The sequence below is a fragment of the Hippopotamus amphibius genome, chromosome 14 (genome assembly GCF_030028045.1).
Source record: "Hippopotamus amphibius kiboko isolate mHipAmp2 chromosome 14, mHipAmp2.hap2, whole genome shotgun sequence".
NCBI lineage: Eukaryota > Metazoa > Chordata > Mammalia > Artiodactyla > Hippopotamidae > Hippopotamus > Hippopotamus amphibius.
Genome location: NC_080199.1, coordinates 59,371,937 through 59,394,363, shown reverse-complemented (window position 1 = coordinate 59,394,363; position 22,427 = coordinate 59,371,937). Strand labels below are relative to the sequence as shown.

The 22,427-nt window shown below is 47.1% G+C and overlaps 1 protein-coding gene across 3 annotated transcripts; it reads right to left on the bottom strand.

The window, feature by feature from the left end:
• Positions 1–3,126: 3,126 nt before the first annotated feature.
• CBY2 (chibby family member 2) lies at positions 3,127–14,445 on the bottom strand. Of its 3 annotated transcripts, XM_057707982.1 has the most exons (3): positions 14,371–14,445; positions 13,948–14,028; positions 3,295–4,509 (listed from the first exon to the last, which is right to left on the bottom strand). In XM_057707982.1, exons 1-3 carry the CDS (start codon positions 14,443–14,445, stop codon positions 3,295–3,297), a joined length of 1,371 nt encoding a protein of 456 aa, XP_057563965.1. The 3 variants fall into 3 exon arrangements, with proteins under 3 accessions (XP_057563967.1, XP_057563965.1, XP_057563966.1); XM_057707984.1 differs by lacking the exons at positions 13,948–14,028; positions 14,371–14,445 and adding an exon at positions 13,232–13,307 and having other exon boundaries at positions 3,127–4,509; XM_057707983.1 differs by lacking the exon at positions 13,948–14,028.
• Between the last annotated feature and the right edge of the window lie 7,982 nt (positions 14,446–22,427).

Below are 22,427 nucleotides of genomic sequence, written 5' to 3'. Positions count from 1 at the left end.
ATTCAGTGGGAGGACTGCAGTTGATCCCAGAAACCAAGAGTGCCGGCCAGCCAAGCCAAGGGCCACATGGGAGAGGCGAGGAAAGGAAGAATGCTTAGCTCTCTAAAGGCAAATCCTAGAAGCTTGCAGCCAAGACCCGACCTGCAAAGAGAAAACAGCCTTGCCCATTAGAGAAGGACTTCAGATGGAACCAGGAGACAGACACAGAAAGAGTTGGAAAAAGGAGCAGAGATGCTCAAAGGAATGAAATTTCACTCTGTTCTCCAAGATGTTAGTTGCCACTGGATGTTCGCTAATCTATGACAGACTGTACTACACAATGAAACATTGTTTTGAAGTAAATCTCCCCCACTCCATAAAAATGACACTTTATGGTTCATCTTGCTAATGTTTCACCCATTTAGATTCTGCATGACAGAGAAAGCTGACAGTGTTAAATAGTATTAAGTCCTCTGAGCTCCCTCACCTTGCAAGAAAGCCTCCGACTGCTGTTTAGGTAGCTTAATCCAAGTTAAATATTTGTAGCACAAACATGGCGAGAGCGTGCCTTCCAGTTGTCTAGAATCACAGATATCAATTTGGTTTCATCAAAAAACAAAAATGAGAAAAGCCCTACACCCTGGGGTTAGTACACTAACTGAAACAAAGTATGGTATTTCAGGCATGACACATTCACCAAATTTAGGAGGAAAAAACTGCAAAGGGCCAGACGCCCATTAGCAGCACCTTCCTATTTTTCAGATTTTGGCAGCAATGGGGGAATAAACGACTCGCCCTCTGCGTGCCCATCAGTCACGTTCCACCCTTGTGCACAAATTAGGTGTGTTGTCACTGCCTGGAGAGAGGAAATATGCTGTTCTCCCTCATTTGGAATTTCTGATGCTATTCTGGATAAGAGTCAAGTTCCTAAATCTGGAAAACAGGCACCAAAACCATTTTTAAATCATTTCCTGGAGACCAGGTTTACTTGGCAATGTGATCTAACAGGAGTTTGAGATCCACCATCCTTAGATCTGTGTTGAAGTCCCGGTTTGGCTCTTCCTAGCTGGCTAACCTCTGGCAAGTCACATAGCGGGTGAGTTTCAGAGCTGTAGGAGGAACGATAAATGCTTACCTTAGAGGTGCTGAGGATCTCGGGGGTCACATCAAGTGAAAAGTGATGGGTGAAAAGCTCTGTAGGTGTGGGCTGCTGCCTTTGGCTCACCTTCTGGAATTTGCTCAAAGCTCAGAAATCAAGCCAGCGCGAACTATGGGTTAGGAGTGAGGATATTCCAGTCTCAAGCTCATGTCCGTCACAATTAGTTTTCCATCAGCAAAGTGGGTAAACTCCTTGGCCTCACGTATGCCTACTCACTCACACCCAGGACTAGGGAATGGAGCATCTGTTGAGAATCAGGTGGCTGAGCTCACCTAAGCACGGGGATTCCTCAACTGTGCTGCATATTGGAACCACCTGGGGAGCTTTCAACCCTCCCAACGTTCAGCCCTGCCCAAGAGCATTTAAGTCAGAACGTCTGGGGGTGGGGTCCAGGCATCAGTATTTTTCAAAGACCCTGAGGTGACTCTACTATAAGCAAAGTTTGGGAAGCTCTGTCCAGCTCCCTCCTGCAGTCCCCTGAGCGTATCTTTCAACCTCTTGGTTCTAAAGTACATCCAACTTTGAAATGGGAATCGGAACCCAAGACACCCAATCTTGAGCCTCTACACCTCCCTCCAGGGAGCGTGCTGATCAGGACCCCACCTCTTACATCCAACTGGGAAGTGAGAACCGTGAGTGAGCAGAGGGCACCTGAGGGCAGGGAGGTGAGTCTGGGGCCAGGAGAGCACAGAGCACCCCTTCCCAAACTGGGTGATCAGCAGGGTCACATAAAAAGAGATGTCAAATAAATAAATAAATAAATAAAAGAGATTTCAAGATCAGATAAAATTGGCCCATTCCGGGTTCACCGAAGATAGACAGGTTTCTTCATCACAGGACCTCTCAGACCTTTTAAGTTGGAGGGTGGTTATGAATCTGCCGGAGAGGATCGTCTTCCCCTCATGGAAACCTTCCTTTTCTCGGAGCATTTCAAGGACTTGTTTCAAGGAAGATACTCTGAGAAACCTAGAACAGTGCTGGTGGTGGGGCAGGGGTTCTGCCCCCTGGGGGACCTTTGACAATGTCTGGAAACACCTGGTTGTCACAGCTGGGGGTTGGGTTGCTGGCCTCTAGCTGGCAAAGGCCAGGGATGCTGCTAAACATCCAACGATACACAGGAGAGCCCAGACAAAGAGTTATCCCGCCCAATGTCACCAGCAGCCCAGCTGACAAGTCCTGACCCTGCGTGAGCGTGGCTCCCACAGCCCATCCCCCACGCGATGGCCTCGTCAATGCTAGATGATGAGAGAGCAAGCAAGACAGGAGAAAGAGGAGGAAAACAAGGGAAAGGGGAGGATATGAAAGAGAAAAACATGATAATGAAGGCTGAGGTAAGGAAGAGACAAGAGAAAAAAGAAGAAAAAGAAGCCAGATTTCATAATTGCCGAAACTTGGAAATAGCCATGAAGTCCTTCAGAGTAGGTGAACAGATAAACCCACTGCAGTGAATTCAGACAATGGAAAAGCATTTAGCGTTAAAAAGAAATGAGCTACTAAGCCATGAGAAGCCTTAAAATGCCTGTTGCTAAAAAAGCCTGTCTACTGTATGATTCCAACTATATGACATTCTGGAAAAGGCAAAACCACGGGGTCAGTAAAAAGATCAGTGGTTGCCAGGGGTGGGAGGTAGGGAAGGATGAACAGGCAGAGCTCAATGGAGTTGTAGGGCCGTGAATATATATTCACGGCGGATACATGTCTCTATACATTTATCCAAACCCATAGAATGTAGGACACCCAGAGTGAACCCTAATGTAAACCATGGTTTTGGGTGATGGTGATGTGTCAGCATCGGGTCATCAAGGGTAACAAGCGGACCCTCTGCTGGGGGATGTGTATGGTGGGGGCGGCTGGGGGTGGGTGTGTGGGGAGGAGATACCTGGGAAATGTCTGAACTTTCTGCTCCACTTTGCTGTGAGCCTCCACAGAAAAAGAAAGAAAAAAAAAAAAAAAAACAAGAAAGTAGGCAGAGCAGCAGGCGGGCTAGCGGCGCCAGCCTCCTCACGCCTTTATTACTTCTCCGAGTTGACCGGGGCGCTCATGCTGCTCTTGCGCGGGCACCAGCTGCTGGGGGGCAGGCGACGCGACAGCGGGAAGGCGGGCGATGTCGTTTGACGGCCCAGCTCGGAGCCTCTGTGCGCCTCGGAGGGGGAGCCTCAGACCCTGCTGGGCTTCTTGGGGTCCTTGTTCTTGGCCGGCATGAAGGCGTACAGCTCCTCGATGAGCATCTCCATCCGGGCGGTGACCTCCGTCACCGTGTCGATGACCAGCTTCTGCTGCAGCTTCAGCTTGTTGTTCTCCCACAGCGCCTTGTTCTCCTCCTGGAAGAGCCTGTGCTCCTCGCGCAGCACGTGCAGGGCCCGGTTCTCCTCCTGCAGGAGCCGGTTCTCCTCGCGGAGGACCTGCAGGTTCTGGTTCTCCTCCCGCAGGGCCTGCAACGCCTGGTTCATCTCCCGCAGCAGCTCCAGCGGCTGGCTGCCGTCGGGCAGGCCCGGGCCCGCCTCGCCCGCCTCCTCCCCGGGCTGCCCGGACAGGCTGCTGACCATCTCGCGCAGGGTGCGGAGCGTCTTGGAGTCCTCCTGCGGGGCCGGGGGACCCTTGGGCTCCTCGAAGGGGGAGGAGAGGCCCGCGCCCTGGTCCGGCAGCAGCCCGTGGGGCTCCTCGTGGGGCGAGGGGACCGCCTTGATCTCCTCGGTCGAGGCCGCCTTCTCGTCCGGCTGGGCCCAGTAGGCCTTCCTCTGCTCCAGCAGCTGCTGCAGGGCCCGGTTCTCCTCCCGGAGGAGCTGCAGGGTGCTGTTCTCGCGGCCGCGGTGCACCTGCAGGGCCGGGTCCTTCTTCACCGCCTCCAGGGACGAGGCGTTGTCCTTGTGCAGCAGCGGCGAGGAGGCGCGGCTGTCCTCCCGGCCCAGCGCGGCCTGGTGCTCCTCCCAGAAGACCTGCAGGATCTTGTTCTCCTTGCGGAGCGTGCGGTTCTCCTCGCGCAGCGCCTTGTTCTCCTCGCGCAGGGACTTGTTCTCCTCCTGCAGCAGGCACTCCCTGGCCAGCCTCTTGTGGTGCAGCTTGTGGTGGAAGGACGAGGTCGGGGAGAAGTAGGGGGACGGCAGGCGGCAGTTCTCGCTCACCCAGCGCCCGTCCTGGAAGACGAACATCTCGTCGCTGAGCTGCACCCGGGGAGGGTTGTAGTCCAGCTCCAGGTCCGCCTGGGAGGTGGGGCGCTCCATGGGGTCCAGGGGCACCGAGGAGAAGCGGTTCAGCGGGTAGGAGTGCTGGCTGACCACCCGACGGCTCAGCCTGGGCAGGGCGGCCTGCCTGGCGCAGCGCGGGGTGGGGTACAAGTGGTGGAGCCTCAGGAAGGGCTCGGCTGTGCCCCTCTGCGGGAGAGAACAGGGAAGCCCTGAGTTAGCAAAGGAGCGGAGGCACCCAAGGCGGGCTGACCCCATAAGAGGTCGGTGGACCCCACGAGAAACCCAGTCTGGGAGTCTGGACTGGCCACCGTGGGCGCTTTTGCACTTGGCCTCTTGGGTTCCTCGCCAGGAAATACATCGACGCTCATGATTCACAGTTCTGTTCTGTGAAGCCCCGCAAAGCTGAATTCGCGAATACCGAACTATTGCTCCGGGGAGACACGCAGTGTTGGGTTCCTGCCAGCCTCTGGTCACATTTTCCTCAACCAGGTAATAAATAACTCTGTCTTCTGTTGAAAGATACCTTATTTAAAATGTACTTTTGATTCATTAACATTGAACTTGCCGCCAACAGCACCATAACACATGCGGGAAGGAAGCTTACCTAACACAGGTGTTTTCTCTGTAAGGTACATCACTGCCTTCTTGTGCTTAGGATAACTACACAGCACTTCAGCACTATGCTTGAGGGCCATTTGACACAGTGAAATCACCACAAAAAGCACAAACTGTGAAAAGGACACTATTTTACAGTCTGAGAGCTGAAACAAGAGGGCACCTCAAATGGAAACATGTGCATCAGGTAACTCGAATTTTTCATCATTCTGTGCATGTCCGTGATAAACCACAAAAGTGCCACGAGTGTTGATTTTGGGGTTGCAAACTAACTTTAATGAAAATTTTAGGCAAATTCATAAATATGGAATCCATGAATAAAAAGAACCAACAATATATCATGGAAGTTAAAGGCACTGATGTTGGAATCAACCAACTGCTTGAGTCCTGGCCCCATTATTTGATCAGTTACAAGAACATGGACAAACTATGTGAGCTTTAGTTCCCATGCTTTCCAATTGGGATAACTGCACCTACTGCCTTGCCCCATAGAAATATTTTAGGATTAAAAGAGGTAATGTATGAAAGCTCTAAGCATGGGCTCTGGCACACTTCTGCCACCCTAGAGGAAAAATAAACACAGCTCTCCAGCTTCCCCAGCTGTAGATGTGGACCCACAGCTGGCATCACCCCAATGGCCACTCAAATTGCCCACAATGGCAGTGCTATTTGGTAAGTCCCACCTTCTCCCTGGCCCCATTCAGGCTCATCCTCCACTCTTAGCCACCCGAGTCTGTCCTGATAGCAGCCCCTTTAACACATGGTGCTAAGCTCAAAACGGAGTCCAGCTGACAATCTCGGAAAAGAAGGGCACCCTCACAGACATATCCTTGAGTAATGAGAATTCAACATGTGGCAATAAAGACATCCAAGGGTACTGAGGAATTCATGATGGTGGCCATGCACCTCAAAGCCATCACCTAAAAAGAGGATCAGAGGCACAGAGCTTAAATCCAACAAACCAGTAGGTGTCACACTTCTCAAAACAGAAGAATCACCTGAGTAAGTTTTAAATGCAGATTTTGGAGCCTCTACGTCTAAGACTGATTCACTCATTCACTCATCCACCGATATTTCTAACCAGCTCCCTCAGGTGATTCTGGCTTCCAGTCAGAACTGCTCTGAGCCAGGCAGAATGCACTTTGCCCAGGTGAGGGTTACACTAGGGCTGCAGGTCAAGGGGTCAAGACTGGGGTCACACAGATGTTCATCCTGGTTCTGTTGCTTATGGGCAGCGTGAAACTAGAGAGCTCTCTCACCCTCTCTGAGACCCAGATTTCCACTAGTACAAAAGAGAGCCAGGCTCTGTGATCTTAAAGGCACCTTCCAACACTGAAAGTCAGCAAAGCGTACCTGTAAATGGAAATAATGGCCCTGCTTAGTTCACAACACCATTGTGAGGACTGCATGAGATAATGAATGCAAAAGTGTTTTTTAAAACTGCCAGCTGCCATAGAAATGAAGGTATTGTTATCAAGAAAAGGAGATTTCACTAATGGAGGAATTCTGAGATGAATTCAAAAAGCAGTGAACAGGTAGGGTGCACCCTGGAGAAGAGGTAACAATCACAGCTATGAACTTAAATAACAATAAGATCGTGAGAGCTGCTTCTAAACACACCAAAAGCATTTCATCCAAGTATATCGCAATGCTCTCCAAACATTAATTTCTCATTTCTTAGGTTATTTCCACAATTTTACGGATAGAGAAGACAGAAAACAAGTCAGGTTATTCTCATTATATATAAAGGCATATATAGAGATATATAATTTTTACAGTGTATAAAGCTGGTTAGAATTCTTTAAGACCCAAAGAGCTACATAAATAGAAAGCACAATTCTATGCTATTAACTTCGCAATAAGCACATGTCATTAACTTTGTAAGGATGTGCTTAATCTTCCAGAGAGCAAGGATGCAGGGACATTCTGCAATCAGAACTTTATTTACTTTAAATAAATCCAGCCTCTGTGGTTTTCATCTTTCTCAACTGGAGAAGCACAATGGCTCTTGCAGCTGAACCTGTGATCAGAATGAACCCCACTGTGAAGAGCCCAGACCGGTTCCTTGTAAATTTAAGGTGCCTTGATCTCAGATGGGGAAGATTAGCCAAGGTCAATAAGGAGTGAATCTTGAGAGGTCCTCTTCATCCTCCAAGGATGAAGCAATACAGGGCTCCAACTCAGCAGTAACATCCCGCTCTTGAAGATATTATTATGGAAAATATAGTTTTAGTCAATGATGTGTATTCCCATCATGAGAAGGAAAGGAAAGAAGTTTTGCGCTACTGAATTCATTTAATCCTCACAACACTGATTTAATAAGGTGTTATTATTATTCCCCTTTTACAGATGAAGAAACTGAAACTCAGAGAAGTTAAATAACCAGCACCAGTTCACTCACTAAGTCACAATCCATTTCTGGCTCCCTGAACTCATATACGTGAAGCATACATGTGGGAAATCTCCATGATGTAGCAAAGGACTTTCAGTGCTTGGGGATTTTTTATTATGGAAAATTTCAAACATATACAAAAAAAGAGAGGTTGGTCTAATAAATTTCCATATACCCATCATCCAGCTTCAGCAGTTATCAAATCAAGGCCACACTTGTTTCATCTAGATCTTCATCCAGTTCCAGAACCACTCCCCTGCCACTGGGTTACTTTAAAGCAGAGTATAGACACTGTGTTGTTTTATCCATAAATACCTCAGTGTGTATTTTTAAACAAAACCTCAATATCATTATCGTCCCTTTAAAATTTAACAATGATCCCTTAATATCAACAAATACTAACTCAAATTTCCCCAACTGTTTCATTTCTTTTTTATGATTGATTTCTATCAGAAAGATACTCTTCCTGATCCAGCGGAACAATCAAAGAGAAATCACTAGTGCTTTATACCTGCTCACAGTATCTTTGATGGACTTTAAATCAGCCTACTCAGTCAGCTGCCTTTATTTTACATCCACATCTTGAACTGGGTACCCAAGGGATTTTCAGTTATCCCCTCCACATAAAGGGGCTAAATAAAAACTTAACATGTGAGTGGTGGATCCCTAGCTACGGACAATCAGGGTATTTGGGCCCTTGTCCTTATGCATGCCATTGGGTTACCTTGGTCACAGTCTCTCACCCTCTGACCCTAGTTTCCACTTCTGTATAATGCAAGGTCAGTAGCATTCTCTCTAAATGCCCTCTTGTCTTTCTCTGGTCCAAGGGATCCATGTTGGTAAACTGGCACCACCATGGCCCCAGCAGTCCTCTTTTATCAACCTAGCTGACATCATGTCCCCTCCCTTAAATGACCAACACTTCCCAAGCAGATCCTGTGCTGTGTCCCACACACCTAATCCAGAAACTACTGATGGACTCATAGGTCTCCTTAACCAAGAGACCAACCCTCCTCTTATGACTAAGTCCTTCTATCCTTCCTCTTATCCCCAGACAGGACCCAAAAGGGGCCAAGTCTAACACTGCCTCACAGCCTAGTTTCTTACACAAAACACTTCAATACTTTAAAATTTTTAATAGTCATGTATTTATTTTAATGGGTATTAGAAAAATATACCTATATTATCAAACCCACAATCCTATGGATAGGATTAAGATGAGGCTAAAGTAGAGCAGCATCTTTTCTCTTTCTGAAAATGAGAAGATGTAAGAAAAATACTAAATTTAGAGGCATGTTAGATATGCCAAGAATCACGCTTAAACTTTGGGAAGACCCTGAGACAAGACAAATTCTTTCTTTCCCACATTTCCCTGATTCCAATCAGATCTAGCTGGACTTAGTCCTCAGAGGAAAGCTCTTTCTTGGCCTTGTGAAAACTCCTCACCCTAATCTATTCCCACTCTAAACATTCTTGCACCAAATCACATTTATGCCAGTGAATCAACTAACATTAATCTGGCATCTGTTCTCAGGGAACTTCCAATCAATTTGAAAATCAACACATAGCACCAACTATTTCTTGGTGTAAACGAGGGAGGCTGAAGTGTAGCAAGCATTAATTCTGGTAGTAAGTATGGGGAACCTCTGTGCTGTATGAGTGCATGGCCTTTACAAAATCACTTAATTTCTCTGCCTTAGTTTCCAAATCTAGAAAAATGTGGATGCTAGCCATTGCCTATGTCTGTGCAGGCTATACAGTGCCCAACTCTAGAGGGTGCCATTCAAAAATGATGTTGCAGTGCACAACCTGTGCAACCATCCACAGCAGTTTTACTAACATCTGCCCTATTTATTTCAGAGGCTTTGTTGTAGAGTCCAAAAATAAAAGGAGAACATGTGACATCATCTTTGTTTATAGAGAGCTACAGACGTGCAAGAATGGTTACTGTGGATTCAGAAGAGAAGTTGTTAGCGTTTCCTTCGATTGTATAGAAGAAGGAAAAGAAAGTAACACTTACTGAATGACTATTATGTGTTGATATGCTAACTGATTTCCACATTCATATGTAATATCTTACTGAAAAGCAATACCATGGTTCTACCAAAGCTCACATAGCCTGCAAGGGTTTAAAACCAGGCTATCTGACTCCAAACTGCATGCTCATTCTAGCTCTTTACAGCACCCAGATATTTTATTTTGCATGTGTATTGATATCATTACTCTGCAGTGGTTGTTGTATGTCCTGTCCCATCTTGTCCTCGGATGAATAAATTGTAATTCTCTGGGCACAGTGACCCATCCCTTCCTTTTTTGACATGCGTAGTCCTGGAAATTAGAACAACACATTTCACATACAGTGGAGGTATAATGAGTCCTCGCCAATGCACTAATCAACCAAAGTGCACTGAAAGGTAAGGAGGAGATATTAGGTTGAACTACATGAAACTGTTAACATTATACTATTTTTGGCCCTCAAAAATGGTGATTTCATTTGCCTTAATATTTTCAGTCTATTTGGTAAAGCATATCCACGTTTCAATTCACATGTTTAAACTGCAGAGCTGTTACATCGGGAGGTTTTCCCCACGTCCACCTACACAGCCCCTAAAGGAAGCTGCCTTCTGCACACAAGCATGCTGGTTGCCCATGTCACCATCTTGAACCTATAATCCAGTGAGGCTAGAGGCCTTAAATCTCCAGTAGCTTTGGGCCTGAAGGTCCCATCTTTGACTGCTCTTGTGAAAATCACTCAGCTTCTCTGAATGGCACCTCTAAAATGAACCTCAATGTAGCTGCTCTCCCTACTCCCTGGGGTTATTGTGAGAGGCCAAGAAAGTGGTCAGTACGCTGTTCATAAAGACCAAACAGGGACTTCCCTGGCGGTCCAGTGGTTAAGACTCTGTGCTTCCAATGCAGGGGGCGTGGGTTCAATCCCTGGATGGGGAACTAAGATCCCACCTGCTGTGTGGCACGGCCAGAAAATTATAAACAAAAACAAAATAAAAGACCAAATAGATGGCCAGTTCTAATAAAGCTTAAACGTTCCTGGCCTAAAACCCTATAGCAAATGCTGAATGTACTTCTTTACGAAAGGACTTTCCAAAAAGTGAGCATCTGAGCTAAGCAAACCCTCAAGGTACTTGAGGTACAAAATCCCAGGCCCCCTTAGGCAATGTCTGAAGCCAGCTCCTTCTCAGCAGGTCTCCACAACCAGTGGTATTGGTGGGTTGGTTTCATGGGCTAAACTAACCTGCCCTTGGTGTCCTTGAGCCCCAAAAGAGGTCTGGGCCAATAAAAAGCCCCTGGGACCCCCCCAAAAGTCCTCCTTGGCCTAGGAGGTGGAGTCTCTAACAGCATGATCCAAGCCCCGAGAGTGGCCTGGCCCAGTTTCCCCTGAAGGAAAGGACGGTCTCTTCCGTGACCCGTGGGAAAAGCCCTCACATGTGGATGCAGACCCAGTAGGTGGGAAAGGAAAAGGTGGGCTTCCTCATGGAAGAACGGGATGCGAGGAAGGATGCAAGAGGGGAAGACAAGTGGCCACTGGGCTCATCACACCTTCCACCAGGTTCTGGTAGGAAGGCGACCAAGAGCCTCTGCCCTCAGGAGCTCTGTGCTACCAGCTGTGACGTAAGTAAGACGCATCAGTGCTGAGGCTCCAGGAAGGGCCCTGGACACCAACACCTCCCTCACAGGTGCCTGAATCCCACCTATGGTTGGGAAACGTCTTTAGCATCGGGCCTGGACTTCTCCCCAGCATGTCCTTTTTAAATGCATGTGGTCCTGGAAGGAAAATGCAGGAAATCACCAACTATGTGCTTGTGTCAGAACTCCAGCCTCGTGCATGGCAAGTGGAGACCACAGAGAAGGAATGGCCAGTGGAAGAGGGGCAGGACGAAGGGCAAAGGGGAGGTGATAAGACCAAAGTCTCTTTCTGATGCTAAGGCGTGTCTAAGGAGCGGGACTCTGAGTGGAACCTTCTGGGGTTGCTGGCCTCCCATCTAAAGAGTTTGGGAATAGGACTAGCCAGTGACGACCCAGCTTAGCTGACATGCGCTGAGGTTCTCTCCACTCCTGGAGGAGTATGGCTACCACAGACCACAAGAGATGTCCAAATGCCCCCAGCAGACTTCAAGCCTGTTGACCAAGTTTTTCAAAGCCCGAATTTGCCAGCATTAACTGGGGGTTACAGTCAGAGAACATTCAGCCATCTGGGGTTACTTTTCAAGCGTGTGAAGCTGAGAGGCCGAGGACGCTGGAAGGCAACGTCAGACCCGCCACTGATGTTCAGACCAGGTGACAAGGCTGAGTCTCATTTTTACATTAACTCCGCTCCTGAGCACCAGGAGAAAGTCAATGTTGGTTTTCATAAATGCTAACAGATAAGAAGGTAATTCACAGGTCAATGCGACTGATTTTGAGAGAATCATAACATTAAACAGCAACGAGGATAAAGATGTCATCTGTCATAGGATGTGGTAGTTTTAGCTAATTGTTTAACACAGAATCTTCTGAGATCTTCCTCCTAACGCTTATCCAGATTGGCAGAGATACAGCCATTGGCAGTGGACTCCACAGCTTCTGAAGAACAAACCCAAACAAAGGGGACTGAGACAAGGCAACAGAGAGGGATGAGGGGGGCCCTGGAGGGTGCGGTGCGTGGGACCTCATTCTGCCCTGGTGTAGATCCTTCGTGAATGATCTCGATGGAAACAGCACCTTTATGAAATTCACAGTTACCTCTCGCTGGGGAAATGGGAATGCTGCTGAGAAGCAAATCATTATGTACAAAAGGAACTAGGAGGGCAGAGAGCTTGGGCAGGAAGTAACGTTGATGGCTGGCAAGTTAATGCGCTGGAAGGAAACAGATCAGAAAACACAAATATTTAATGTGAGGAAGAAAAACTGGAAATCAATAAGACCTGAAAAGACCTAAGGATGAAAACAAATAGTGAATCACAGGCATTTGCAATGTAAATGAGAAGCACCAGGCATGATTGGGAGGCAGGAGGCCAGAGGCATTTTCTGGAGACACAAGAGCTGCTGCTGCAATCCTCTTCCCAAATGAACAGGCTCAGCCTCAGAACGAAGCAGAATGTGGCAGGTACACGCAGGGAGCTTTCGGTAGGCAGTTAAGATGGGGGAGAGAGGTGGCACCATCTCCTCAGAGCAAGGGAAGAAGCAGGTAGCATGTGCCCAGCTTGTGGCACAGCAGAGGAAGTGGGCACTGACCTGGCTTCAAGCCTCTGACTCCAGCTCTGCCATTACTAGTGGGCTTCCTGGGGTTCCCAGTTCCCGTTCCTGTACAACCTCCCCCTGGCACTGCATGGCCCAGTGCCCCCCCCAGGATCAAATCAGTGCTCAGTCAGTCTCACTTCCTCCCCTTGTTTTTTGTTTTGTTTTGTTTTTGTTTGGTTGGTTTTTGGCCACACCACTCAGCATGAGGGATCTTAGTCCCCCCCAAACCAGGGATGGAACCCGTGCCCGCGGCAGTGGAAATGCGGAGTCAACCGCTGGACCACCAGGGAAGTCCCCCTTCCTCCCCGTATTAACCAGATCAATCTTCCCCTGCTGCCAGCTGTGACCATCTCATTTAGGGAGGTCCAGTCAGCACACTGGTCCCTCTCACAGCCCTAGTGATCGCCCAGTTCAGATCATCTAAATGTATAGACGCACCCTTCCCCCAGAGCACCAGCCTAGAGCATCCTGCCAGGTGTCTGGAACTGGCGCAGGACTTGTGCCCCCCTGGCAGGTGTACCCATGAGGTACATCTGCCCAGGTGGGGCCCGAACGCCCAGGCAGCAGGTGTCCTCTAACTTCATGCTCTCCAAGACCCCAAGATGCCTACGAGCGATCAATCCTGCTCCTACACATCCTTGGACAGAGCTTTCAGATAGTTACCTCTGCATTGGACTCCTCCACCCTACATTTTAGCCCCTCTGGTTGCACCGCCATGATCTTTCAACAGGGCCTTAGGTGACTCTGGAGAAACAAGGCTGCCCCCTTTGTGACATAGCAGTAGAAACCATCCAATCAGGGGGACCCTTCCCAGGAAACGGCTGCCTAGCAGCAGGAGAACTGAGACCCTCCAGCCTGTCATCCATCCATTGACCTCTATTCTGAACCCCTCACACTCCCTCCTCTTACATTCTGCCTCTGGTATATAGCGGGCTGAATTCTTCTGACCCCTCCACAGGACCCTGTAGCCCTCAGTCCACATCCTAGGTTCACGGATTCAGTTGCACGCTTTGGATCTCAAGTCTCAGTTTTAATTCTGCCCCCAGAAACCCAGAGTAGTTGCACAACAGCAAACACCAAAAGATGTAATTCTGAAAAGATTGGCTTATTTCAGAGAGTCACAGAAACTTCAAGTGGTAGGGCTGGAAGGTCTTACCACATCACCTAACCCACTCCCCTCATTCGAGGGATGAGACCCCCAAGACTCAGAGTGACTAAGTGGCCTTCCCCAGGGACACAGCTGGCTGGCAGCTGACCTACAACTAGAATCTGAGGCCCTGACCTCTCTGCTCATTCTACAGCATCCTGCTAGAGTTTTGAAAGGGGAGGGTTATTCTGGCTAAAACTGAGAGGTTACGTCCTTCCGTGATTATCCCTACCTGAGGTAGAACCACATTGATTGGAATTTCTAGGCTTTCAGATCTGGTATCCCTTTTTCTTGCAAAATTTGGCCTCGAGTGCTGTGGAAAAGAGAAAATAAGTAGATTTCTGCTTCCCAGCCCATCCTTTGGGCCTCAACATCTCAACTGAAAAACAGAGGACTTTCTACTACTCACTTATCCTCTCGTGTTAATTATGTACGTTATAAAAATCTGAGAATGAAAGAATGTGAAGATATCTGATAAGATACTTTATCAATTTCTGAACAGAAATTAGGACAGGTATTATAGTTGATGGAAAAGCCTTCTGAAAGTCTTTGGAGAGGAGATACCAATACCTACTACCTTTTCTAAGATTATTATTTCTATTTAATTTCTACTACTTCTATTTCTATTATTTCTATCTCAAGTAAAAAGCCATACCAATGTTAGGTGCCAGGTATAGGTCCTATGCAGAAGTTGGTCACCAAAACACTCAGAACATTCCAGAGGTGACATCACAAAACAATATGGTGTTTTTCAAGGCTCATGGTCGCTCTCTGAGCATCACAGGTGGGAATGAGGTATCTGATGGTCAGGAAGAGCTCAACCTGGTTATACCCACCTGGGTCGGTGTGACACACAATAGCCCAAACACTGGCCCCCTGTTTGGTCACCCTGGCTGACGTTTACATCCCCACTGCCAGGCTGGGCTGAGACCCTGTCCTCTCTCCAAAGGTGGTGTCTCCTACTTGGATTACTCAAGAAGGAAGAAACCCACACTGAACTCTACCCAGACTAAGAAAAAAAAATGTCGTCTGAGATGCTTTTTGACACCAACCTATTCCTCAGTTCTCTGACACCATTTGGACGTCCTACAATTCAATTCTGACACACCCTCCCCGGAGTTGGTACCAGATCCCACAAGTTAAAGGGCTCAGTCCCACAAAACTGCCCCCACTTCAGAGGCCAGTCACAAGTCTTGGGCCACCAGAACTTCTAACTAACCAGCTATATATCAGGGGTCCCCACAACCCACTCCTCAATTTTGATAATTTGCTAGAAGAGCTCAAAGAACTCAGGAAAACACTTTACTTACAAATACAGTTTTTTGTTTTTTTTTTCTTCTTAATAAAAGATTCAGCTCAGAAACAGCCAAATGGAAGAGATGCTTAAGGCAAGGTATGGGCGAGAGGACGGCAGAGCTTCCATACCCCTCGGGGCACACCACCCTCCCGGCATCTCCACGGTTCCCCAGCTCAGAAGCTCTGCAACCCCGGTGGTTTAGAGGTTTTTATGGACATTTCATTATATGGTCACGACTGATTATTTCATTGGCCTTTGGTGACTGAATAACAAAAGATACTGCTATCACTCAAGAAATCCCAAGGGTCTTAGTTGCTCGGTGCCAGGAACTGGGAACAAAGACCAAATACATATTTTTATTAGACCACATGTAGAAACTGCTGACACCTGGGCTTTGTGAAGGAGGCAGCCCAGTCCCCTGGCCTCAATTCTGTCAAATCATTTGCCTCTAGAGGCTGTCAGTGGGAGCCCTCTTACGCATCTTAAGTCTCCTGTTAGGCAGAGAGCTCCAACCCCACGTTATTACATCACATGCAGGGAAGGGGGAGGTGGACCAGGATCTCCGTAACAACCCACCAGAAGCTCCCCCAACTTACACGCAAGCCTCGCTTCAAGAAAATCCAATGTACAAAAACATCAAAGATACACGTGCAAAAACCAAGGAGGTAATTAATCACGTCAAAGACTTTCTCATTTCCAATGGGAATTTCTCCAAGGGCTTCTTTTTTTAATTTTTATTTTATATTTTAATTGTGGTTTCAAAACATATAACATTAGATTTTCTTTTAATTAATTTACTTATTTATTGGCTGCATTGGGTCTTCGTTGCTGCATGAGGGCTTTCTCTAGTTGTGGCGAGCGGGGGCTACTCTTCCTTGCCGTGGGCGGGATTCTCATTGTGGTGGCTTCTCTTGTTGCAGAACACGGGCTCTAGGCGCACGGACTTCAGTAGTTGTGGCACGTGGGCTCAATAGTTGTGGCTCACCAGCTCCAGAGCGCAGGCTCAGTAGTTGTGGCACACAGGCTTAGTAGCTCCACGGCATGCGGGGTCTTCCTGGACCAGGGATCGAACCCATGTCCCCTGCATTAGCAGGTGGATTCTTAACCACTGTGCCACCAGGGAAGCCCCTAAATTTTCTATCTTAAACATTTTCAAGTATACAGTCCAGGAGTGTCAAGTATATCCACACTGCTGGGCAATGGATGGCTAGAACTTTTTCATCTTGCAAAACTGAAATTCTATGATCATTAAACTCTACCTCCCCCTCCCACCGCCCCTCAGCCCTCAGACACCATCCTTCCACTTTCTATTTCTACGATTTTGATTATTTTAGATATCGTGTATGATGGGAATCCTACCATATTTGTCCTTTTGTGACTGGCGTATTTTATTTAGCATAATGTCCTCAAGATACCTCTATTTGGGGGAATGTGACAAGGTCTCCCTTTTTTAAGCTGGATAATATTTCTTTGGGTTTATATATCACATTTTCTTTATCCATTCATTAACTGATGAACACTTGGGCTGTTTCCACCTCTTGACTATTGTGAATAATGCTGCATTGAACATGGGTGTGCAAACATCTCTTTGAGATACTGCTTTTTACTTCTTTTAGATACATACACAGAAGTAGGATGGCTGGATCACGTGTGATTTTATTTTTAATTTTCTGAGGAACCTCGATACTGTTTTCCACACCAGCTGTACCATCATTTCCACCAACAATGCACAACGGTTCCCATTCGTCCACATCCTCATCGACACCTGTTGTTTTCTGTTTCTCCAAGTGTTTCTATGAGTGATTAACTCTCATGATGCCTGAAAACACAATTCGGTGTTTCCTTATACACACACATCATGAAAGCACCTTCACATACACCTCTGAGACTGAGCTGGGAAGACTAAACAGAGAAGGAAGCGGCTGTATTCATCTCCTAGGGCTGTGCAAACAGAGGACCACAAACCGAATGGCTTTAAAACAACAGAAATGCATCGTCTCCCAGTTCTAGAGGCTGGAGGTTTGAAATCAAGGTACCGGCAGAACCAGGCTCCCTGGGAAACCTGTGGGGGAGAACCTTCCTCGTCTCTCTCCAAGCTTCTGAAGGCTGCTGGCCGTCCTTGGCCTCCCCTGACGGCACTGCAGCACCTCGGTCTCTGCTTCTGGCATCAGATGGCACTCTCCCCGTGGGTCTGTATCTGCTCTCGTCTTATGAGGGCACCAATCACATGGGAAGAAGGCCCACCCTACTGTTGTATAACCTCATCTTAACTAATTACATCTGCAATGACCCTATTTCCAAATAAGATTACATTCGGAGGTACTGGGGGTTATGACTTTGACACATCATTTTGGGAGGGACACAATTTAACCCATAACATAAGCTAATGTGAACATATAATGAACACAAGCACTGTGCTAGAAACTTTATATACACTCTTTCACTTCACCTGAGTCACTGGCAAATATGCAGATCCTACCACCCTTGGGATACAGCCCACGCTTGGGGTCCCTAAGCCCATCGCCCTGGCCCATCTCCAGCAAGTTCAGTTGAACCCCTTTCTTCCACCTCTAGTGCCAAGAAACACAGCTCTGCCCGGCAAGGCTCCCCATGAACAAAGGAACCCGCTAGTAAGCCTGATATACTCTATTACTATTCCACATATTATATATTTTTTATTATTACTTCCATTCTATTATTTTGCCTGTACTTAGAAACCTTGCCTTCTCCATACGTTTGGCCATCTGGCCCCCAGTTCCCTCCAGGGTGATAAAATCCTTACCCCAATCCTGCCCTGAGGCCAAATCTGGAGAAAGAAACCAACCACCCGTTTAAGTTCCTCGGTGGTTTTCTAGTGTGACCCCAAAGTCAAACCCATGACATCAGGCGAGCTCATGGTACAGTTCACTCCTAGAAAGGAAGTCTTGCTACCGGATGATCATGGAAACTCCCAGGGTCCAGACCATGGTGCAAGTCACCAAAGACAGCTGCTGATAGATTTGGAAATAGGGTAAACGATAAAGGAGCTAGGGCATCATGAGGGTGAGTCAAAAATTACCCGCACTCTGGTTATATTAAAACTTCTATAAATTCTACAGCCAGCGTGTGGATAATTTTTGACTCAGCCCTGTGCTTGTCTTCGAGGGCTCCCTCCTTCCTCGTCTCTGCCACAGTACTTTGCCTTTTCTCCTCAGGGGCCTGGCTCCAGGGCAAGGGCAGCCACCAGATCTGTGGCTGAGGTGGACCCTACAGCCTGAGGGTAACTCATTATCCACCGTCATCTGGTCAAAGACCCCTCCCCGCCTTGTCCCAGGAGGGGGAGTGCTGAGGGAAGGAGATAAAGCATGCAAGCACGGGGACTGGCCTGCCATATTAGCATGAAAAGAACTTCTTTTACTGAACCCAAAGGAAAGGCACTGAGAAGAATCAAAGAGGCTGCAGACAGCAAGGTCATGGCCACAGTAGACCTGTGTGCAAATTCGGAGGCCCAGAAACAGTTATTTACTGTGTGTCTTAGTCAGCTCTGTCTGCTATAACATCCGCAGACTGGATGGCCTAACAACTGACATTCATTTTCACAGTTTTGGAGGCTGGGAAGTTCAAAATCAAGGTGCTGGCAGATTTGGTTCCTGATGAGGCCCGTTTCCAGGTTTGCAGATGGCCACCTTCTCACTGTTGTCACGTGGAAGAAAGAGAGAGAGTGTGTGAGTGTGAGTGTGTGTGTGTGTTCTGGTCTCTCTTTCTCTTTTAATAAGAACACTAATCCCATCCTTAAGACTTCATCCAAACCTAAGTACCTTTCAAAGGCCAAACCTCCAAATACCATCACACTGTGGATTAGGGCTTCAGAATATGAATTTTGTAGGGACATAAACCCTCAGTCCATATTGCTCTGTAACCCGGGCAAGTTACCCTACCTCTCAGAAGCTGCTTACTCATCTCCAACTTGAGGGAATTACATCTAATTTGAGATCACGTATGTAAAGAAGCCGACAGTAAGCTCTCAATGATCGCTGTTTTGGTGCCTTCGTACACAATTGCCTTGCTCCCTTTGACTAAAAAAGCAGCTGACACACAATTGATGCTGCTGTTAAAACAGCTAGATACTGCAGCACGGGTGAGGGCTTGTTTGTTTTTTTACTTGCTTGATTTGCCTTTTGTTTTTAATTTCAAGCCAGGAATCCTGGTACCAGCTTCTGCAGCTGCCCGCTACCTGGGTCCCTTCCTCCTCAGCAGGACACATGCATCCGTAACCCAGCACTGGAAAGCTTCCTTGAGATTGTGCCCCAAATGCCTGTTATTACTCAGATTAACACCATCATCAATCATCCATGTTCCGTGAGCATCCACAATTGGTGGGCGCTGCACGGAGCGCAGAGGTAGACATGCCTCGTGGGTTTCTAATCTAAACAGACAGGTAGAGCAGAGACAAAGGAAAGGGCAAACAGGCATCCGAGACTCCCCCAGCTTTCCACGCCTGCAGCTTGTCTGGTGACGAATCACGGGGGGAAATTCAACAAGCAGGAGGGTCCATTAGAGCGCATGGGCCCCCTGCCCTTCCCCAAAGAGCCACAGAAACTGCAGCTCTTGGTCCAGGAGTCAGAGGTGGGCATGGGGGCTTATGTGCTGACCTTTCCTTCTCATTTGTGGAGAAGGGGATGGAGAATTGCCTGGGTGTAGTACACTATCATGATTCCCGTCCTCTCCAAATTGCATGACGTGTCTGGGAAGGTTTGTTATTTTTGCTACATGGGGCATAGGGTAGCTCTTCTCTGGAGCCAAGGAGCAGCCCGAGCCAAGCAAGGCTTTGGGCCAAGCTGCTCTTGGGACAGGCTGGGAGCTCTCACCTTCTGAGGAAACAGGAAGCAATGGCCAGGAAGAGCAAGAGAGCTGCAGGTGAGTCTGTTGGGCAGGAAATACAGATCAACTGTTGGAAACGTCTGGGGGTGGGGGTGGGGGAGAAAGTAGAAAAATACTTGTCTGCTCTCAGAGGTGCTGGTTGAGGTGAATAGTTGTTACTGAATCACTCACATTTGTAGGAACATTGACGGAACCAGTAGAAGTGGCAGGTGCTGGAAAGCAGGGCAGCGGACACTCTCAGGTTCCGGAGATGACAGGATCGCAAATCCTTCTCGGTGAAGTCAGAAAGGAGGCCACGTGCAGGGCTGGTCCCCATAGGTAATATCAAAGCTTGAGGGTCTCAAGAGCTGTGTACCATCCTTACAAACTTCCCTTCTGAATCTGGGAGCCACTAAACGTCCCCCCAAAGTCTGGACGTTTTCCTAATGCTAATTAATTTGTTCACTGTTTTGAGGCTATATCAAAAGACATCCAACGGAAAAGACTCTGTCTCTAAGAAATTCTCTCTTATTTTGGACAAAGTAAAAAGAGGTGACTGCCTGGTCTCCAGCCCCATTCTGAAACAAAATTGACCTTGTCATCACAGGCGGGCAGAAGCCACGGGAGTGGATGCTTCCCAATGAAGAGGCAGGTGGTCCCACTCCACTTGCGACCAGCAGGAGCAAAACTGAAGGCTTTCTTTATTAGTGTAACTCTAATTGTGATTTATGTGATTCTGTACATTTCAGTCTAAGCAAAATTTTTAAGTCATCAAATTAGTTAAATGTGTAATCCTTCAACTAATTATCCATTAGTTGCTTCTTAATGATAATGGAATGCTTACCAAATAGCCTGTGATCTCTGAATAGTGCCAAATAAGTTGATTAAAATATTTCTTCAAGAAATAACAAGGGTTCTGTTTGCTCTGCTTTCTCAGTGAGTTTCAGTGTATTCAGGCTACTGAAAAGTGGGTCTGAGATTGGGTTTGCTGGCATCAGGACAACCTCTAAAGGTGACCGTGTCAGAGAAACACTCGCCTCCACCATGGGTACCTGAGAAGGCGAAGTCAGCACCTACATGGGACCCCTTATCCACCCCCAGCTGGCAGTGTGACCTCTGCCACATACTTTTGCTAAGCCTCAGGTTCTTTAGTGATAGAATGGGTGTGATAGTCATTAAAATTTAGGGTTATGGTGAAGATCAAATTAGATCACACAGGAGATGAAAGATTTCAAAACAGTGGTGAGCAGGTTTTGCCCATAGTGGTGATTGATAAATATAAATATGTATTGATTGACACGTTCAGGTGACTGAAACTAACACAACATTGTAAATCAACTATACTTCAATAATAAAATAAATAAATAAAAATAATTTTTTTTAAAGTTATAACTCTGAGGGAGGAATAGGAAGCTATTGTTTAATGGATACAAAGTTTCAGTTTTGCAAGATGGAAAGAGTTCTGCAATTGAACAGCATTGATGGCTGCCCAACAATATGAATGTTCTCAAGAGCACTGAACTGGACACAAAATGATTAAGATGCTAAATTTGAAGTTATGTATGCTTCTCCACAATTTTTAAAATAAAAAATATAAAATAATTGCTAAAAAATTTAGGTGAACTGAAATCATTATTAATAAACATTGAGCATCACCTCTGAGCAAGACACTGCACTTGGTGGTGAGAATAAGGAAGGAAAGGAGGGAAAGAAAGAAGAGGAGAAGAAATCAGATACCATTCTTCGCTCTCAAAAGGACTGTAATCTAATTAGAGAGCACAACTGGTGGAAACAGGACAAATGATGATCATAACAGCCAGCATATATTGAATGTTCACTTGCGTCAGGCACTGTTGTGAGCCCTTTAAGCACTGTTTAATCTTCTCAACAATTCTATAAGGTAGGTAATATAGCTTTCAGCCCCACTTCACAGATGAGGAAACTGAGGCACCAAGTTAAGTAACTTGCCTAGGGTCACTCGGTTAGTAAGTGCCAGAGCTAGGATATGAGCTCCAGTTCTGCACCCTTAATACCGCCTGTAGTATTGGGGGCAGGGGGTGGTCTTGGACTTGGAGTTCTAGATTTGAATCATCCATACTGTCTGTGTAGTCCTAACTACTTCAGACTTCAAAACAGTGGAGTTTCAGGACTTCCCTTGTAGCGCAGTGGTTAAGAATCCGTCTGCCAATGCAGGGGACACGGGTTCCATCCCCGGTCTGGGAAGATCCCACATGCTGCGCGGCAACTAAGCCCATGAGCCACAACTACTAAGCCTGTGCTCTAGAGCCCACGAGCCACAACTACTGAGCCCATGTGCCACAACTGCTGAAGCCCGCACGCCTAGAGCCCATGCTTCACAACAAGAGAAGCCACTGCAATGAGAAGCCCACACACTGTAAACGAAGAGTAGCCCCCGCTCACTGCAACTAGAGAAAGCCCGCGCGCAGCAAGAAAGACCCAATGCAGGCAATAAATAAATAAATAAATAAACAAATTAATTAAAAAACAAAACAAACAGTGGAGTTTCAAAGCGGGAGCCTCCTCGTCTGTAAAAGGAATTAACAGTCCCCATGGAA